Source organism: Pongo pygmaeus, chromosome 21, assembly GCF_028885625.2.
Source record: "Pongo pygmaeus isolate AG05252 chromosome 21, NHGRI_mPonPyg2-v2.0_pri, whole genome shotgun sequence".
In the NCBI taxonomy this organism is placed as follows: Eukaryota; Metazoa; Chordata; class Mammalia; order Primates; family Hominidae; genus Pongo; species Pongo pygmaeus.
The window spans coordinates 34,940,598-34,959,273 of NC_072394.2; the positions used below are offsets into that span (position 1 = coordinate 34,940,598).

The window sequence follows — 18,676 nt, forward strand, 5'->3', positions numbered from 1 at the left end:
GTGCCCAGAGAGATCTTTCAACATCTCTTTGCCAAGAAAAATGGAAACCAGCCCAGGCACTAGACCTAGTTTTATGCAGTCTCGAGAATAATCAATGATGTGGGTGCTTGGGCCAAGCCAAGTTGTTTGCTAGCCTGTGCAGCTGGGCGCCAATGGCACTCATCAACCAATGCAAACCTCAACCATGGGAGTGACCCTCGTTTCCTCACGGGAACACCAGGTGGTGATGCTCACAAGCTTTCACCTACAGCATGAAGAACTCTCAGTCCAGAGACAGGTATGAAAGATCTTCCAGGCAGGGGTGGGCGTCGAAGGACGTGTGCACGATGGGGGCCTGGCACAGAGAGGCTGTGAGACCAGCCAGCCTCAGGGGGTTCAAATTCGGAAACAGAAATCCCAGGCCTGAGGCCAGCTCAAAAGGTGGCAAAAAAAAAAAAATCTCCTTCCTGGGGAAGTAAATCATTGAATCGGCAAGTCTTCGAGGAGTGCTAATATGCATGCTATCTGGGTGGGGAACGTGAGGAAACTGTGCGGTGCAGTCCCCAGGCTCAGGAAACAAGGGTGAAGGATGAGCAGGGTGCGACAGACGTGAGGCCATTCGGGTCACTGGAGGAAGAGCTGAGAGGGCCCCGGAGTCACTCAAGGAAGCTTCGTGGAGAGAATCTGAATGGGACTCACAAACTATTGCTCAGCTGACAGCTCCTTAGCACCTGCTTAGGGCTCCACACACACGCTCTGGTTAGAGGCTCCCAGGAACCTTGTGAGGTGGGTGCTCGTAGTAATACCCTGACTTTACAGATGAGGCAACAGCACACAGAGAAGCTATGCAATCTTCCCACAGTCCCACAGCAAGCGAGTATGAGAGCCGGGAGAGGCCAGGCTGGCAAAGAGGGATGTGGAGGGGCCAGGCATGGAGGGCCTTGGAAACCACGCAGAGGAGTCTGGGCCTGGTTGCGAAGGGGCACAGACCCAAGTGGACAACCTGCCTACTGAGGAAGAGTCAGCATTGCTGCCCATTGGCTACTCCCAGTTTGCAACCATGCAACAATATTTTGTCACATCAAAGAAAACAGAGACATGCCTCCAAAGGTCCCTTTCCCCAAGAGCTGGGCTGAAGTCATACCCACTTTGCATGCTCTGTCCTCAATTCCTCAGGGACTGGTGGAAGAGGAGTGTGGAGTCAGGAGGTCCTGGAATTTCCCGTCCTCAGACTTCCTGATCCTCTGCCACCTCCTTTGTTTATGCTCCTGGCACTGGGGGAGGGCACGGGGCTGTCCAGGCCCCCCCACTCTGCTGGGGAGAGACCGCTGAGCAAAGGAGGCCACTCTACTTCCTTTCTTTCTTTTTAACATGAGGCCAGGAAGCCAGGCATTCTCCCAGCAGCCCTCAAGGAGCCTCCATCCTGTCCCCTGTCCCCACTCCCTCCCACCTTCCTGGGGCAGGAACACTGGGCCTGCCTCTGGGGCTGGTGCAGGCTCTGCTTTCCCAGCAGCTGGAGAGGGAGAAGGGAGGGCTGGCAATGCAGGGGTGCCTGGGAGACCGCAGGATATAGCTGCATCCAGTGGCCAGCATGGCGGGCAGAGATAGGATCTGCAGGCTTTCAGCAGGGGCAGGAGGAGGGGAACCTGGGGATGGTCCAGGAGGCGAGTGCCTCTGGCCACTTAGCAGACAGTAGAGCCTTTCAGACTCTAAACTCTCCACTGGCAGCTTCCAGAAACCAGGCCCTTCCCTTCTAACCCTGTCCAGGGTGTGGACCCAGCATGCTTGCCTGGCAGGGCTGGGGGCCACATCTGACCCTACCTGGGTAGAGCGAGATCTTGTGTCTCTGTGGGGCCACCTGGACATTGGCAGCCTTGTGTCTGGGCACCGTAGGCCATGACACATGCTGGAGGCAGGAGGCAGGGTGATGCTCCCCAGGCACCCGCTGCGTCCCGGGCGCCCTCCACAACAGGCTCACCCTCACCACCCTGAAAGGATGGCATTCCTTCCACTTTGCTGATGAGAAAATACGGTTTCCTGCCTGCAATTCTATCTCCTGGGAGAGCTTGGATGAATGATTTCACCTCAATGCCTCTCTGTGCCTCAGTTTCCTCACCTGTAAGCCAGGACTAACACCTCATAGGATCCTTGTAACTGTCATGATCAGGAGCTGCTCAGAGAGGTTCCCTGTCCTGCCGAGCGACACGCAGTGGGGAAAAGGGCTGCACACCAGACCTGCCTGACTCCAAGTCCATGCCTTTCCATGCGCCACTTCCCCGGGCTCCTGCTCCCTCAGCGTCTTCTCCTCTCCCTGCGAGGGGAAGCTCCGCTACCTGGGAAAGAGATGGCATTGTGCCTGAGGATGGGGGAGGATGGGTGAGAATGGGCATGGTGCTCGTCTTCTGTCCGGCCTGAAGAAAGCCCCAGGAAAGATGGGCTTCAGCAGCGAGCCCACAGCGCTGGTTTATATTCTAGATGGCTCCTGGCCTGTGTGCTCCCTCCCTCCCTGGCCTCTTTCTCCTCCCTGGGGGTGGGGCGTGGTGGTGGCAGCCAGCGAGGAGAGGAAGCAGGCCACTGCTGTGCTCTGCGTTGCCCTCCTGGCCACACAGAAGCCCGCAGATGAGGAGTGCAGCCTGCAACGTGGGGAGACCCGGCAGCCATCAGTGAGGAGTGCAGGGAGAGCTGAGGAACGCCCTCCACACTGCCGTGGGATGCGTGGCAGGGGAAGGGAGCGGATGGCGCCTCAGACACCCCACAGCAGCCCACAAACAGAGCCCCTCTTGGCTTCGCCTCTGTTCCTCCAGGCAAGCAATTCTATGTCTGACTCCGCCAGTTGCTATGGAAACAATGAGGAAAGGAACGGGAGGGGACAGGCGGATGGGTGGGTAGGAACCAGGCAGTCACCACTAGGACATACACCCCTGGCCCCTGTGGCCTAAACCCTGGCAGGGTGGAGAGTGCGGCAGGGAAAGCCCTCCAGCCCATCTGCAGGTACCAAATGCTGTCTTGGCCCAGGAGTTGCAGCTGCTACCTGGCCAGGGGCAGCCCACGTGGGCAGCTGCATTCAGGATCACTGGCTCAGGCATGCATTTCGGGAGTGTCCAGCATTATAACAGGAACCACGATAGCCACAGCTCTCTCTTCCTGCACCAATGCCAGGTACAGGGACTAACCCACATCTTGTCAGCCTTCTGATTAACCCCATTTCACAGATGAGGGAACTGAGGCTCAGAAAGATGAAGTCCCTTGCCCAGGACACACAGCAGCTGAAAGGTAGTGCAGCCCTGGAGCCCTGTTCTTAACATGGGAACCAGCATTTATGAGGGATTAACTAGATCCATTCCTGCCCCTCGTGCTTTGAAGTTGGCCCATGTGCCCAGTGAAACAGCCGTGGCCTGATGGCTCCCAAGGGCATGGAAGCCTCTGGATTTGGTGAGTCAGCTCCTGTCAGAAGCCGTTCACATGTGTCAGGGACAATGAACACGAGCAGAAAGCCCCGCTTGACGCCCATGCTCCCAATCCTTTGTTGTCTGCTCAGGCTTTGCTGTGGATTTTTCCTTCCCCAGATTCAATGGATGCTACTTGAGTGCCACCTGGATAAACGGCACGCCCTTCATTCGAGTCTGTTTCCATGCTCGGGCAAAACACCCACTGACTTCAGCAACTTCCACAGGCCCGATGCCCGGGAGCTGGCATGATGCACCAGGCAGTCCTGGAAACCCTGATAAATCGCCCACCTGGGCACCATTTCTCAGGGCAGCATTATAATTGTACCAGCCAAATGTGCTGGGCCATCTCACTGTGCCAAAGCCACCTGCAAACAGATGGGCCCCCAGATTTCCTGGAGGCCTCTGGGATGTTCAGTTTGAGGGGGTGTGGGGGTGCTGAAGTGAGGTCCTTGCTGGTCTCACTGGGCAGGACAGAGCTGGAGGGCATGGACGTGGGTCCAAGGGATCACCTTTGGTGGTCACAAGCGCTCTGGGCATTTTATTTTATTTGTTTTTTGAGATGGGGTCTAACTCTGTCACCCAGGCTGGAGTGCAGTGGCAGGATCATGGCTCACTGCAGCTTCCACCTCCTGGGCTCAAGCAATCCTCCCACCTCGGCCTCCCAAACTGCTGAGATTACAGGCATGAGCCACTGTGCCCAGCCTGCCCTGGACATTTTAAATTCTCATCAGTTGGCCGGGTGCGGATTACACACCTGTAATCCCAGCACTTTGGGAGGCCGAGGCGGGCGGATCATGAGGTCGGGAGATCGAGACCATCCTGGCTAACACAGTGAAACCCCGTCTCTACTAAAAATACAAAAAAAAATTAGCCGGGCATGGTGGTGGGCGCCTGAAGTCCCAGCTACCCGGGAGGCTGAGGTAGAAGAATGGCGTGAACCTGGGAGGCGGAGCTTGCAGTGAGCCGAGATCGCACCACTGCACTCCAGCCTGGGTGACAGAGCGAGACTCTGTCTCAAAAAAAAAAAAAAAAAAAAAAAAAATTCTCATCAGTACCCCATGGGTTTACTGATCAGAGGCCACATGGGTGTGTACAGGGTGGAAACAAGCACCAGGGAAGAGGTATCATTAACAGGTATGTGGGTGGGAGGATGCATGCACATGTCTCAGGGAGGGTACAGGCCAGACCCTCATGCATGGAGAAGCAGTGGGAGGCATGGATGGAACTTTGAGAATGGGGCAGGCTGGCCATGGAATCCAGCTGGGAGAAGAGGGGCTGTCCTGGGCCTTGCAAGGCAGGGGAAACATGTTGTTCGCTTTTTTGTTTTGTATGGTTGGTTTTTAAGTGAAACTTGAGATTTAAAAAAAGTTAAAACAAAACAAGGCGCTTTGGGCAGCACCATGGACCCATACTGGCCTCTGGGACTAGCAACAACAGCTGCTGGACACTTTTCTGTGCCTGCAAAAGCTGGCGTCTTCAGGGACAGTCCACTCTCAGATGGCCCCCACCCTAGCCCTCCAGCACGCCACCCCCGCTACCTTTGGGTTCCAGGCCATTGGAGTTAAAGTGCATCCTCTTCTGACACTCCGTACAGCTCATCAGGAACCGGGTCACGGCCTCTCTCGGGAGGAAGGCATAGGTCTCCGCGATCTGGAGGAGAGAAGAGCTTCGCTTGTTATATGGATCCGTGGGGAGGCGACTTGGCCATGGGTCACCAAGGTCTGAGATTTGGTGGCAGGTGCTTTGGCTCTTGCAAGGAAAGTCAGGGATTTGAGGAGCAAGGGGCAGGTGTCCTGGATTCTCAGCTGTGGAAATGAGACAGTACTTTTGTGGAAAACCATTTGTTTTAAAAATCTCAATAAAGGAGGTTAAAAATTGAAAAAGCAAACCCTTTAAACATTATCTAGTCTTTAACCTATATTCTAATAAGTAACATTCCTCAGAACATTTTATTGCTGCTACAAAAAAATGGGCTTATAAACATTGCTCTAGTGTTGGGTGAACAGTTCCCCTCTTAGAGATGGATAGACTGAGACCCACGGATAAATTCACTGCCCCGGGCCCATACACAGAACCAAAGTTCCCACAAGCCATCTCCTGTGATCACTCACAGGTCAAGAACCTTCTTAGGAAGAGCTGTGAAGGGCTAGTACCAGGCATCAGACTTTTCAAACTAGACAGGCTCTGCGGGACCCCCATGTTCCAGGCAACTATGGCTTGGAGAGGTGAGCTGACTCCCCAAGGTCACACGGAACTTTCAAGGCAGTGCCAGACTAAACCCCATGCTCCAGGTCACACCACACCACAGTTGCCTCCAGAAGGCCTCCCTTAGTTGAGGAGGACAGGGATGCAGAGGGCTGGGGGAGAGACACACAGAAGGGAGGGAACATGAAAAAAGGGCTGGGTGGGGGAGTGGGGAAGAAGTGGCTGTGGGCCTAGATGTCCAGCCCTTTCCTCTTGCTCTGGGTTTTGGAAAAGCCACTGACACTGATTTAGCTGTCTAGTGGGGCCAAAGAGTCCCTTCAGTCCCAAGTACCCTGGGCTGAGGCTGCCCAGTTACTGGTTTTCCATGTGGTTCCTGGAACCTGGGTCCTCCCGCACTTCTCCACTAAGGGGCAGCATCACCCAAGCGTTCCGCTGTCCTCGCCGCAGCCCGCAGCCGGGCTGGGAAAGTTGGCCAAGGGTGAGGGGCTGCTCTGGGCTGCGCTTGGCCCCGCCTTCCCTCAGCAACTGCAGGGGTTTGCTCTTTGGAAATGCACGAATGTCCTTCTCCATCTCTGCGATGGCTGGAGGGTAGAGGTGGGCTAGGGCGGGGCTGGGGAGTGGAGTTGTCAGGGGATGCAGAAGGCCTGGGGTGCCCCAGGCTGTGGCTGGGCCCTTGGAGGACCAGCTCAGGCACGGCTTCCAGCTCAGCCCACTGGCAGAGTCCAGGGGCCACTCTTGCCAGCTGCAAATGCAAAGTTAATTTTGGTGGCACAATTGTTATTTCTCAGCTGATTTGATGCTCTGTGGAGCAGGCAGGCTCCTTGATGAGTTATCTCCCTTCCAAATTCCCTGTCTGATTGCCTTCCTCTGGAGGTCAGGGACAAGGGCAAACCCCAGTGTCTCTGACTGGAGCAGTGGATGGGAGAGCAACATCAGGGATGCAGCTGGTCCTTGTCAGGTGTCAGGGCCAAGGGATGGGGCTTTTCTGCCACGCACACGGAGAGCTTCATCCCCAGCCTAGGCCAGGATAAATGTGGCCACCACTCTACCCCTGGAGAGGGAGCCATTCCTGTGCCCTCAGCAGGCCAGGCAGCAAGAAGGGCCCTGCCCATCCTGTGTGCAGCCCTCAGCAGAGCAGCCCAGGGCTGCCTGGAAGTCTGGGGGCACATTCCTCTCAGGCCTGCTGGGTCTGGAGGGAGATGCCTGGCTGAAGGGTGGCAGCTGCAGGAGCAAGTGTGCAGGAGGGAAGGGCGTGTGCTAGGCAGAGCGGAGGGCTGTGGCTGACTTGGGCCGACAGATGCCCCTCGGCTCCCCTGAGACGTGGCACCCTAGGTCAGGCCTCAGGAGAGCTCAGTGGAGGGCCCGGGGGAGGGTTGCACAGTCAGCTGGGAGAAGAGGGCCAGGTCCCTACCATGAGGGCAGCCCTAGTAAGCTACCCGAAGCTTGCCTGCTCACCTGCCAATGGGCAGAGAAACATTTTTTAAAGGGCTCAGGGGGTCCTCCTGGCCTGGCTGCTCTGCTGAAGGCTGCACACAGGATGAGCAGGGCACTTCTTGCTGCCTGGCCTGCTGAGGGAACAGGAATGGCTCCCTCTCCAGGGGTAGAATGGTAGCCACATTTATCCTGGCCTTGGCAGGGACCCCAGCAGTGTGCAAAGGCTGGCTGGCATGCCACAGGGAGGGGAGTGCTGAGTACACACCTTCTGGCCCTAGGTCCCATAGACGGGTGGAAGGGGAGGATAGAAGGCTGACAGGTGAGAAGTCCTTGGAACTGCCTGAGGGCCAGGGAGGGAAGCCCTGCCCCACAAAGCTGGATTGTCTGCAAGCCTGGCTTAGAGCTCCCTGGGGAGTCAATAAAGCGCAGAGTCCAGCCCAGCTCTGCACTGCTGTAGGGACCCGTATAGAGGATGACAAACCCTCCCCCTGCAACCTTCAGCAGGCGTCTTCTGATTCATCTTCCTGGCTTGCCTGGGACCAGAAATGGGACCTCCACTTCTGATTGAGTGCATGGATGCCCAAGGCCACAGGACCACAGAATGAGCTGAAACCAGGAGGACAGTCCTAGCAGATGCTCTAGTTAATAGGATGGTAGTTTTCAGATGGTTTTAGATTTAAGCTGCAGACCCTGTTCTAGAAATAGACTCATACACTGAAGCCCAGAACATGAAACAGATAAAGACAGAGCTGCTGTGTCTAAGGAGGGGAAGTTCCAGGACCCTTGTCCCTGCCCACCTGCCCTCCGCTGCCCTGGGCTGCCTGCTGCCTTGCTCCCCGGGCCTCCTGCCTGGACATTGAGTCCCGTATGTGAATTTGTCTTTCACATTTTTCCTGGTGGTAAAAAACAGGGACTTCACTGGCAGAGAGAGCAGGAGCTATTTGCAGAGTCGCTGACTTGCAAGGCCCCATTTCACTCCCCAACTCAGAGGCCGACAAAGACAGATGAGGCCAATTGGGGGGATTTGCACCACTTTACAAGATCCTCCTTCTGCCCTGCGGGTGGATTAGCACGTGGTGGGCCCGGAGCAGCTGCTGACCACATCTGGCCCCAACTCCAAAGTGGCCTGGGCAGCTAGATCCAGACTGTGGAACCCGATCTGACCTACCAGCACCCTGGGAGGGAGAAAGGAAGCAAAAGTGCTTGTTCCAACCCAGAAGGGTGCAGAAATCAGAAAAGCAGGAAGGCCCCTTGGAAAAAGGACTAGCCCTCTGTATGAGTTCAGGAAACTCTGTAGAACCAGCTGGAACCTTCCTCAAACCCTGGTGCTGGACAGACCTCCGAGATCCTCTGCACCTCAGGTCACACTGAGAAGCTAAGTGAGACAGGGACTTCCTGCTCGAAATGGGAATCCCTGCATTATCCATTGCACATGGCCATCTAACTCCAGCTCGAATACCTCCAGTTTCAGAAAGCTCATTGCCTGCCCTATCTGATCCACGGCTGGACAGCAGTAGATGCCAGAAAGCTCTTTTCCCCACCAAATAACGCGCCTCATTTAGTGCACTGAACAAGTCTGCCACCGCCCTGCCAGTCCTAACTCCTATAGTACCCCAGGCCTGGAAAAATCCAGAGGGGCCCTGTGCCCTAGAGACTGTCAGGCAGTCTGAGGATTCAGCGTTGGCAAAACACAGAGATAAATCCAAAAAGTCCTCAGCCAGGGGCTTGATGCGTACCCTGTGATGCCAGGCTGTGCCCCTCTGCAGCCATCAGCAGGGGTTTCCTTGGGGGCTCTTTCCACAGGCATGGATGGGTGGGGGCCTCGTGTCTGCAGAGTGGGGCTGAAGAGCTAGGTATGGGTCGAGGAAAATGGGAGCAGATGAAGAGGGGCACAAAGGCATCCAGGCACCACCCCCTGCCCCCAAAAAAGGAAAAGGGTGGCATGAGAAGGGTGACAGATGGGGAGGAGAAGGGGAAAAGGAGAGGAGGCACGTAGGGGAGGAGGGAGGTGGGCCAGCCCCCTCGGCCTCACACCCACTGCAGGAGGGCCCTGGCCTGCTCAGCTCAGCCTTGGCCCTGCTGCTGAAATTCCAGCTCTGTGTGCAGCTCAGCTGGCTCAGTGCCAGTCATGTGCCAGCTCCAGGCTGGGCAGCGGGAAGTGGGGCACGCGGCAGGCATATGGACGAGAAGCCAGGAAGTGCAGAGCAAAGGGCTGGATGTCCGCTTGGCCCAGGGATGCAAGTGCTGGCAGAACCAGCTCAGCCCTGCCCTCCCCACAGCATGGAGGCCGCAGACTCCTGCCTTCCTAAACCGCCCAAAGAGTGCCTGTGGGCGAGGCTTGATGCTGGGCACCGAAGGGGCCAGGGAAATCACATGACCCAGCTGGCTGCAGCCCATCCGCCTGGACAACAGCAAGTCGCAGGGCTTACTAGCTGACCACAGGAGGGTTGCAGAGAGGCAGGATGTGTGGTGGTCAGGGCACAGGCTCTGGGGTGGGTGGCCTGGCTCTGAATGTCAGCTGACTGACCTCAGGCAGGTTATGTGTTTCTCTGAGTCTCAGTTTTCTCATCTTAAAATGGAGGTAACAACAGCACCTGCTTCATGCATGCAACCTTCATACATGTATAGGAAGTGCTGGTATAGAGCACATGCTGACTGCTCAGCACAATGGTGAATTTTATTTTATTTATTTATTTTTTTTTTGAGACAGGGTCTTGCTCTGTCACCCAGGCTGGAGTGCAGTAGTACAATCATAGCTCACTGCAGCCTCAAGCAATCCTCCTGCCTCAGCCTCCCAAGTAGCTAGGACTACAGGCACACACCACTAGGCCTGAATTTTTTAATTTATTTTTTATTTTTATTTTTGGAGACAGAGTCTCACTCTGTCACCCTGGCTGAAGTGCAGTGGCATGATCCCAGCTCACTGCAACCTCTGTTTCCTGGGCTCACGTGATTCTCATGCCTCAGCCTCCCGAGTAGCTGGGATTATAGGCATGCGCCACCACGCCCAGCTAATTTTTGTATTTTTAGTAGAGGTAGGGTTTTGCCATGTTGGCCAGGCTGGTCTCACACTCCTGGCTTCAAGTGATCTGCCTGTCTCGGCCTCCCAAAGTGCTGGGATTACAAGCATGAGCCACCGCGCCTGGCCCCAATTTTTTTTTTTTTTTAAGAGAAGGGTTCTTGCTATGTTGCCCAGGTTGGTCTTGAACTTCCAGCCTCAAGCAATCCTCCCATCTCAACTTTCCAAAGTGCTGGATTATAGGTGTGAACCACCATGCCCCACCCACAATGGTAAATTTAATGCTGAGAAAATGTGGTCTTGTCAGTGCCAAGGGGCCCATGTGGGCCCCAGCCTGGGTGCCTCTTCCTTCTTCTATGATCCTCTGGTGGAAATACCCTCAGAACTCCCTTCCCACAAGTCACTTCCCAAAGCACACAGACCGAGAAGCAGGAGGGGCGGGGAGACCATCACCATCTCCTGCCTTCCTGGGAAGACACCTTGCCTCTCTGAGGCTCTTGGCACATGGGTCCATCCTTAAAATCCATTTAGGGCAAAAGCCATTTTCTGAGGACAAGGACTAACTGGATGGTTGCATTAAATTAAAAAAAAAAAAAAAGATGGGCCATAAGGGCAAACTGTAGACTTTACAGCCACCTCCACGGTAGTCCAAAGCTATTTATACAAAGAACTTGGGGTGGGGAGTTTCACATCTGCCTTGGGTGGGGAAGCCCAGCTACAGAAGGGCATATCTCTAGAAGCTCCAGAGAAAGTCGGCATGGAGGACACCGGCTGACTGCAACTCAGCTGCCGTCTGACCTTGGACAAGTGACCCAATTCTCTGGCTCCCAGTTTCCTTAACTGTGAAATGGGTCCTCAGTGCCTCGGTCACAGGACTGCCGCAAGGCTTGAATGAGCATGAAGGGCTTGGCTTTACTGGCTTCCCTGGGCACTGGACAAATGGTTCAGAGCTGTGTATGAGCCATGGATAGGCTCACATGTGGGTCAGCAGGGGATGGATCAGAACACAGGCAGGCCCCTCTGCAGGGTGAGGAGGGGCCTCTGGTCTTGCCAGTCCCATCTATTTCCACCTCCCTGGCATTTGTGACGCTTCCTGCCCCTAGGTTGCCTTTTTTGCCCTTATGCCTCCTCAAAGCGTAGAATGCCAGTACAGGTGTCACCTTCTCCACACAGTCCCCCAGGCTCATCTGCGTCTGGCGGTGCCATTGCTAAATGCCCCTGAGCCTGGGTTCTTGCTCTCTCAAAGCGAGCCTTGGAGACATTTCTGCTTCTCATGTATCTTGTTTTTGCTCTCAGCCTCCCCACCCCAAATCCAATTGTGATCTCCTGGAGGGTGGGGAGCAGGTCTTTCGACTTCCCCTGGGGAACTCCCAGTCCTGACTTCACAGGATGAGCTCACACATAGGAAGAGCTCAGGACAGGCCTGGCATGCAGTAAATGCCATGCCATGAAGGCATTTGCTCCTCTGATTATTATCTGTCCCCAGCACCCCAGCCCCAGAACAGGCTGCAAGGGGCTGCGGGTGGTGTCGGGTAGGAGCGAGTGAAGCAGAAACGGGGAAGAGGAGGGCGCCTCCTGCCCTCATCCCTCTCCTTCCCTCCCTCTCACCCCCTTCAACCTGCTTTTCCTTTGTGCTCAGACTACAGATTCCCTCCCCTCGCCCTGTGAGCCATCTCTGGCTGCCGTGCCCTTGCCCTGTGCCCCCCTAGATCCCCAAAGGCCGTTTCATCACGCCTCAGCTCCCTGCCCCGCCCCCCAAGCCCAACATGTGCAGAGCCCGTGGCCTCCTGCCAAGGCCTGGGGCTGCCAGTGGAGGCAAAGAGACAGAAATCTCACCGCTCGGTAGGTTTTCTTCTGCCCAGCGTGCTTGGGGGCTTTGCCTGGCTCCGCTGAGCTCTCCACATGCATCGAGTAGATGATGTCAAAGAAATCTTCCACCACAGCGACCCGCTTCAGAGAGATGCCCTCTGGCTCTGACAGGCCATCTGCCCCCTGCGACAGGGTGGACAAGCTGTGTTAGTGTCAGGGATGATGGCGGGGTGAGAACTGGGCCCTGAGGCCGGGGCAACGGGTCAGGACAGGCAATGCCTCCGACAGTGGGTCTTGGGGTGGGGAGGGGAGGGAGCCTGCCAAGGGGGCTCCCTGGAGGGGGACGCCAGAGTCAGGGTGGCTGCAGCTATGAAATCTACCAGCAACAATGGGCAGAGAACGGCGACAACGAAAATACAAATTAAAAAACCAAGAGGCTCCATGTTCACAATTTCAGACAGATTGTGCCAGACTCGGGCGGGGAGCTCTTGAATCACACGCTGTGCCAAGACCATCCTGGAAGTCTCTGGGGAGGGGGGAGTGCTAAATAGATGCGGCCCCATCAGGAGCTCGCCAATTAGCAGTAACCTTTCACTGTGGGCCTGGGCTGGGGTCCCGGGGGAACAGCTCCGATCACCTGGGTGACTCCTGCCTCCGCCCTGGCCTTTCTGAAAAGCTTTTCGCGGCTGCCTGCCCTCCCCACTCCAGCAGCTGAGCGCCAGCAACGGCACCCGGGCCCTTTGTGTGTGGAGATGTACAGAATAACAGGCACGAGGCCACGAGGAGGTGGCAGGGCCGTGTGAACGGGGCGGCCGTGGGCCCGGAGCCTCTTATCAGGCTGGCTGAGTGGTGTCAGCTGGCCCGACAAGGTGTGCCAGGAGCAAGACGGGTCCTTCAATAGCAAACAGCTGCGGGGCTGACGCCTGCCCTCCCCTCCAGCAGGAAAGGGGGCTGCAGGGAAACCACAGGGCAGGAGGCTGGGGGCGAGGCCAGGGCCCAGAAGGGAACAGACTGCTGGGGAACTGCTCCGTGCAGGCAGTCCCCGCAAGGGAGGTACGCAGACCCAGGGACACTAGGCTGTCAGCTGCCAGCTCCTTAAGGGGAGTCTGTGGGGACGTTAGGGGGCTTTGAAGATCAAGGGCAAGCCATATGGAGGGAATTTGGGGGAAAAGGAAGCAGGCTTTTCTCTAAAAGTGCCCAAAAGACACATCTCCAAGAGAATTCTTCCCCAAAGGACCCCAACTCAAGGATGTCAGCAACAAGAGGATGTGGGCTTCGCCTGCTCCTTCTCAGCTCTCTCCAGCACTTACAACAGTGCCTGACACATAGTAGGTAGTCAGTAAATAATGACTGAATGACTGAGTGGTCATAAGTGGCAGCTGGGCAAGGTCACTTGGACACACTCTGCCCTGGTTTGAATACAGCCCCATCATGGAAGTGGCCCTGTGACCCTGAGCACTTACTGTGCTTCGAGCTTCAGGCCCTTTATCTGTAAAATGGGGATAACAGAAGCCCCTTTCCCATGAAGAACTGAGTTGTGTGTGCAGCACTTGGCACTGAGCCTGGAGTACAGGGATTGCTAGATAAATATTGTTATTAAGAAGTGCTTTGCAGTTCACCATGTTTCCCCCAGGTATGAGAGAGCCGAACACCGGGGCAACCCTGGGAGATTGTTAGGGTCGGGACCTGCCTGAGGTACGGTGGCTGGTGGATGGCACAGATGGCTTCAGACCTTGGACTTTGTAGTCCAAGTAGAATATAGGCCACACTGGGAGGGGACGCTCGCTCACAACACGTTCTGGCACAGACAGGTCCTGGTTTCACCCAGTAGCTTTCCCGACACACCATGATGGCCGAACAGCAGTGTCTCTTCACCAGCAGCCCATTCAAGAGCAGAGAGCAGATGGGGGGCAAAGGGCATCTGGGATGTGGGGTCCCGAGCCCCACAGCTAGCAGGCAGTGTCCCTAAGTGGTGACCCTGGGAGGTGACCTCACTGGCCCCAACCAGGCCCTCTTGCCAATGGCTTCCTTCCTGGTCAGAACCCATTTCAATGGGACGTCTCAGATAGCACATATCTCTCTCTCTCTCTGCGTGTACAGGAGAAGCCACTTGCTGGTCCGGCTTCCTCGCTGTGAGATTATGGGCAAACCCTTCAACCTCCCCGAGCTTCACTTATGAGATGAGCTGTAAAGTTCCATGACTTTTCTGTTCTTAACCTCTCTCAGGAATCAATTTTACCTCTTTTGGGGAGTATCCCACCCCCTCCGACATCTCAGGCCATCTGTACAGGCTGATCAATGACTAACTTGTTCACTATTGACCCATAAATGCCCAACATTACAGGGCCCTTCAAATACTGCAATGACAGGGTTGGGATGGGACAAATATTATGATAGGTCAGTTAGACTTTTAAAAAATTTTTTACTCAGCAAAGATCTGGATTTGGGATGTACAGTTATAATACACTTCTAACCAGAGGTTCACATTGGTGAAAATAAACAAAATGAACCTTAAGAATGAATATAGCTGGGTTTGGCCGGGCGCAGTGGCTCACCCCTGTAATCCCAGCACTTTGGGAGGCCGAGACGGGCAGATCACGAGATCAGGAGATCGAGACCATCCTGGCTAACATGGTGAAACCCTGTCTCTACTAAAAATACAAAAAATTAGCCGGGCATGGTGGCAGGCGCCTGTAGTCCCAGCTACTCGGAAGGCTGAGGCAGGAGAATGGCGTGAACCCGGGAGGCAGAGCTTGCAGTGAGCCAAGATCACGCCACCGCACTCCAGCGTGGGCAACAGAGCGAGACTCCATCTCAAAAAAAAAAAAAATGAATATAGCTGGGTTTCTATTTGTTGATCTGGGCAGTAGTTATAGAAGTGTGTTCAACCTATTAAGTCATTAAATCTTAACATTTGGCCGGGCATGGTGGCTCATGCCTGTAATCCCAACACTTTGGGAGGCCCAGGCGGCCGGATCACCTGAGGTCAGGAGTTTGAGACCAGCCTGACCAACATGGAGAAACCCCGTCTCTACTAAAAATACAAAATTAGCTGGGTGTGGTGGCGCATGCCTGTAATCCCAGCTACTCAGGAGGCTGAGGCAGGAGAATCGCTTGAATCCAGGAGGCAGAGGTTGCAGTGAGCCGAGATCGCACAACTGCACTCTAGCCTGGGCAACAAGAGTGAAACTCCGTCTCAAAAAAACCCAAAAACCTTAACATTTATAATCTGTGTATTTCTGTATGTCTGATAAACTTTAATTTAAAAAAGTTTTTAAAAGGGATATCATGGGGGTAGTTCCACTGAATTTTTAAATTCAGGTAAAATACCCATGCAGAATGTACCATCTTTACCATTTTTAAGTATACAGTGAAGTCAGCCACATTTGGATCACCTGAATCCAGAGGCATAGCTCTGGAGGCTTAGCTGCTTAAAGGCCAATAGACCTCCCTGTTCAAAATTGTTTCAGACCAGAACACAGATATTTCTGGAAAAGGAAGGAGATAAAATCTGGTGGGAAGGAATGGAGAAAGAAAGCAGTCTGATGAGGAGACAATATTTTATGTAGGTGAGATGGAAATTTCCCCCTAACCAGCTTGGGGGCCTTAGGTGGGTTACTTTATTTCTATACCTTTTTTTTTTCTTTTTTTTGAAACACAGTCTCGCTCTGTCATCAGGCTGGAGTGCTCACTGCAACCTCTGCCTCCTGGGTTCAAACGGTTCTCCTGCCTCGGCCTCCCAAGTAGCTGGGATTAAAGGCACCCGCCACCACGCCTGGCTAATTTTTGTATTTTTAGTAGAGATGGGGTTTCATCATGTTGGCCAGGTTGGTCTGAAACTCCTGACCTCAGGTGATCCATCCACCTCAGCCTCCCAAAGTGCCGGGATTACATGTGTGAGCCACTGTGCCCAGCCTATTTCTATACCTCTTGAAAGTCAGTTTCCGCACCTATAAAATGGGCCTAAAAAGTGCTAGTTGGATGTTCCAAGGATCAAGCATGTATGTCAGGCATCCAGCACATACAGACTTGGTTAATGTTCATCTCTTCCCTTGGACCCCTCTGAGTCTGGACATTTTGTGTTTAGGAATCTCCTCTTATCTCTGGTCCCTCTGACACGTCCAGAGGGGACCCATGACAAAATGCGTCCCCCTCAGTAACACCCACCATCAGAAGAGATGCACAGTCTTATTTAATTCCTAAATAATATGGTAAGGCTCCCACAAACTTGGAATAAGCTTTCCAAAAGTCAAAGTGTAATTGACCAACCCAGATAAAAAAGCAAAACATACTGTCCAGTGTGGCCTGTCTCTATCCCAGCCTCCCACCTGCACTCTTAGGTTGACTCTGGTAAACAACAGCTTTGCACCTGGTCCGATGTGACCATAAAATTAATCCCAGCAAAATTATTCAGGGAAGCAGTTTTCAGTTAGTTCCTTCTTTAAAAATTGATCACTTTCTCCCTTGATGTTCAAATTTGGGTCCTGTAATCCACCTGTCTCTACAGCAAAGATTTACATAGGAAAGGAGAGGGCCTGGAGCGACCAGAACTGAAACCACACAAGGGCTGCAGAGCCACACCTTGAACTGTCCTCTGGTGAGCTGGGGCCACCTGGATTCCATGTGTGCTACACCCTAGGGGAAGAACGCCAGGATGTCTGCGTGGCCTTCAAGGAGAACCCTGAGAAGACAGCAACAAAGGGATCCGACAGTAGTCACGTGCCACAGACATCTCTGCTATCCCTTGCATCCATGGAGGTAATAACCTTCATGCTAAATGCTGCAGGGGAGGCAGGCCTTCCCTAGCTAAGGATCCAGACAGTGCTGCAAGGGAAGAGCTGCTAATAAAGGGAGCAGACAGCACCTTCCCTGTAGCCTTGGGAAGTCCCTGCCATCCCCCTTCTGCCTGGTACCCAAATTAGCTTCATCTAATCCATTGCCCTAAGCAAACTGGACAGTGAATTGACAAAGGAAGTTCACTTCATCTATAGGCTGGATCAAGAAGGGACCTGGAGTCTCCTGACTATCCCAGCTTCCTGGAAACACTTAGCAGGAGTAATGGAATGGAATCCTGTAGCACCCCATGGGAAGAACCATGAAAAACACACAGTCACTTGTGTAGGATCAACCTCTGGGGCCTTCCTGCATGGAGAAGAACATTGCCATGGTAACACACACCATCCTTTCGAACCATCCAACCCCCAAACAGCCTGCCAGAGCCAGGCCAACAGAATCAGATATGGCAATAGTTTTAAAAATTTATGGAGAAGCTGGGCATGGTGGCGCATGCCTGTAGTCTCAGCTACTCAGGATGCTGAGGTGGGAAATCACTTGAGCCCAGGGGTTTGAGTCTAGCCTGGGCCACACAGCAAGACCCATCTCTAAAACAAAAACAAAAACAAACAAAAAAAAACTACACATTTATGGAGCTACATTCTTGTACATCACCAGCTCCCTTAAAACCAGCCCATTTGGGTTCTAAATGAAAATCTAGGTGGCAAGTCATTGACAAAATCACCAAATGTCTACTTAAATACATCGATATTTCAAAATATTACAGCAGTGGTCCTTAGACCAGCAGCATTGGCATCACCTGGGAACTTGTTAGAAATGCACATTTTCGGGTTTCACCTTAAACCTACCAAATCTGATGTGCTGGGGGTTTTAACAGGCCCCCCCCAGATGATTCTGCTGCAAGACAGATTTTGAGAACTGCTGATTAGAATGTCTCCATGATTGAGCCAGGGCGGTAACTGTAGGAAAACAGGCATTGGCTCATTAAATATAGACATGCTCTGTGCTTCCTGGCCTAATATATTAATATTTTCATTTCCAATGAAGGCCAATTTTCCTAATGGTGAGAACAAAAGAATCTTATTGGGCAACATTAGTATAAATTCAAGACATCTGCCCAGAGACTTAATGTGGATTATGGATAGAAAGAGCAGGAACGCCCCACATCCTGACATCAGATTTTTAAGTCCTCCCTGGCAAAGTTAATTAATACTTAAGCAGGGCATCCCTTGGCAATGGTCCTTTCTGGCTTCCTCGGTTTCCTCAGATGGATCTGAATGCTCAGCACGAGAAGATTGCTAATTCCCAGGCTGCAGACCTAAGAGGGGGATTGGCATGTCTCACCAGGCCATTAGACAGGCTCCTGCCGGGGCGACCTCAGGGAGCTCCTGAATCGGACTGAATCTTGCCTGTCTCCCCACATGAGCCAATTAAATGGACCCCTGCCCTTGATGGTGAAGTGAGGTCCAGTTGCTAATGGATTGCAGTTCTGTCATCTCCATTAGAACTTGGAAGTCACTTGCTGGTAATAAGTTACATACTTATCAAGGTGGGATCACAGTTTTAGGCCACCAGGGTGCCATTTAGCATGCCACCATCACTATATTAGTAGAGTGTGCCTTCCAGCAACGACGAGGCCATGGTTGAGAGGATGCGGCTAAATAGCGGAGACATTTCTCAACTGGGTTTCTCCTATGGTAGAAGAAGAAACCACAGAGAAAGGCCTTAGGATATGCCTTCTGGTGCATTTCAGATCCAGCTCTTGACAAGGAATAAAAATCAACGAGATTGCTATTGGAGGAGAAAGTCAGCCAGTAGAGCCCACCCTAAAGGAAGCAAATCTTTGGCTACCATGTGGGAGGGAGCCCAGGACTTCAGGGGGCTGATTGCACAGGCAAATGTGAGGATGCCGCTCCATCCCATCCAGGCCATCAAAGTGGCTGAGATCACAGACAAAAGTTACGCTGCGTATTAATTACTAGCATGC

The 18,676-nt window shown here is 53.5% G+C and overlaps 1 protein-coding gene across 2 annotated transcripts in view; it reads right to left on the bottom strand.

Moving 5' to 3' along the window:
* NOL4L (nucleolar protein 4 like) overlaps positions 1–18,676 on the bottom strand; it is a 144,918-nt gene that overhangs the window by 73,029 nt on the left and 53,213 nt on the right. For both annotated transcript variants that reach the window (XM_054467037.2, XM_063659126.1), the window contains exons 2-3: positions 11,923–12,078; positions 4,967–5,078 (exon numbers count right to left, since the gene is read on the bottom strand). In XM_054467037.2, coding sequence (XP_054323012.1) covers positions 4,967–5,078; positions 11,923–12,078 — 268 coding nt within the window. The remainder of the gene's footprint in view (positions 1–4,966; positions 5,079–11,922; positions 12,079–18,676) is intronic.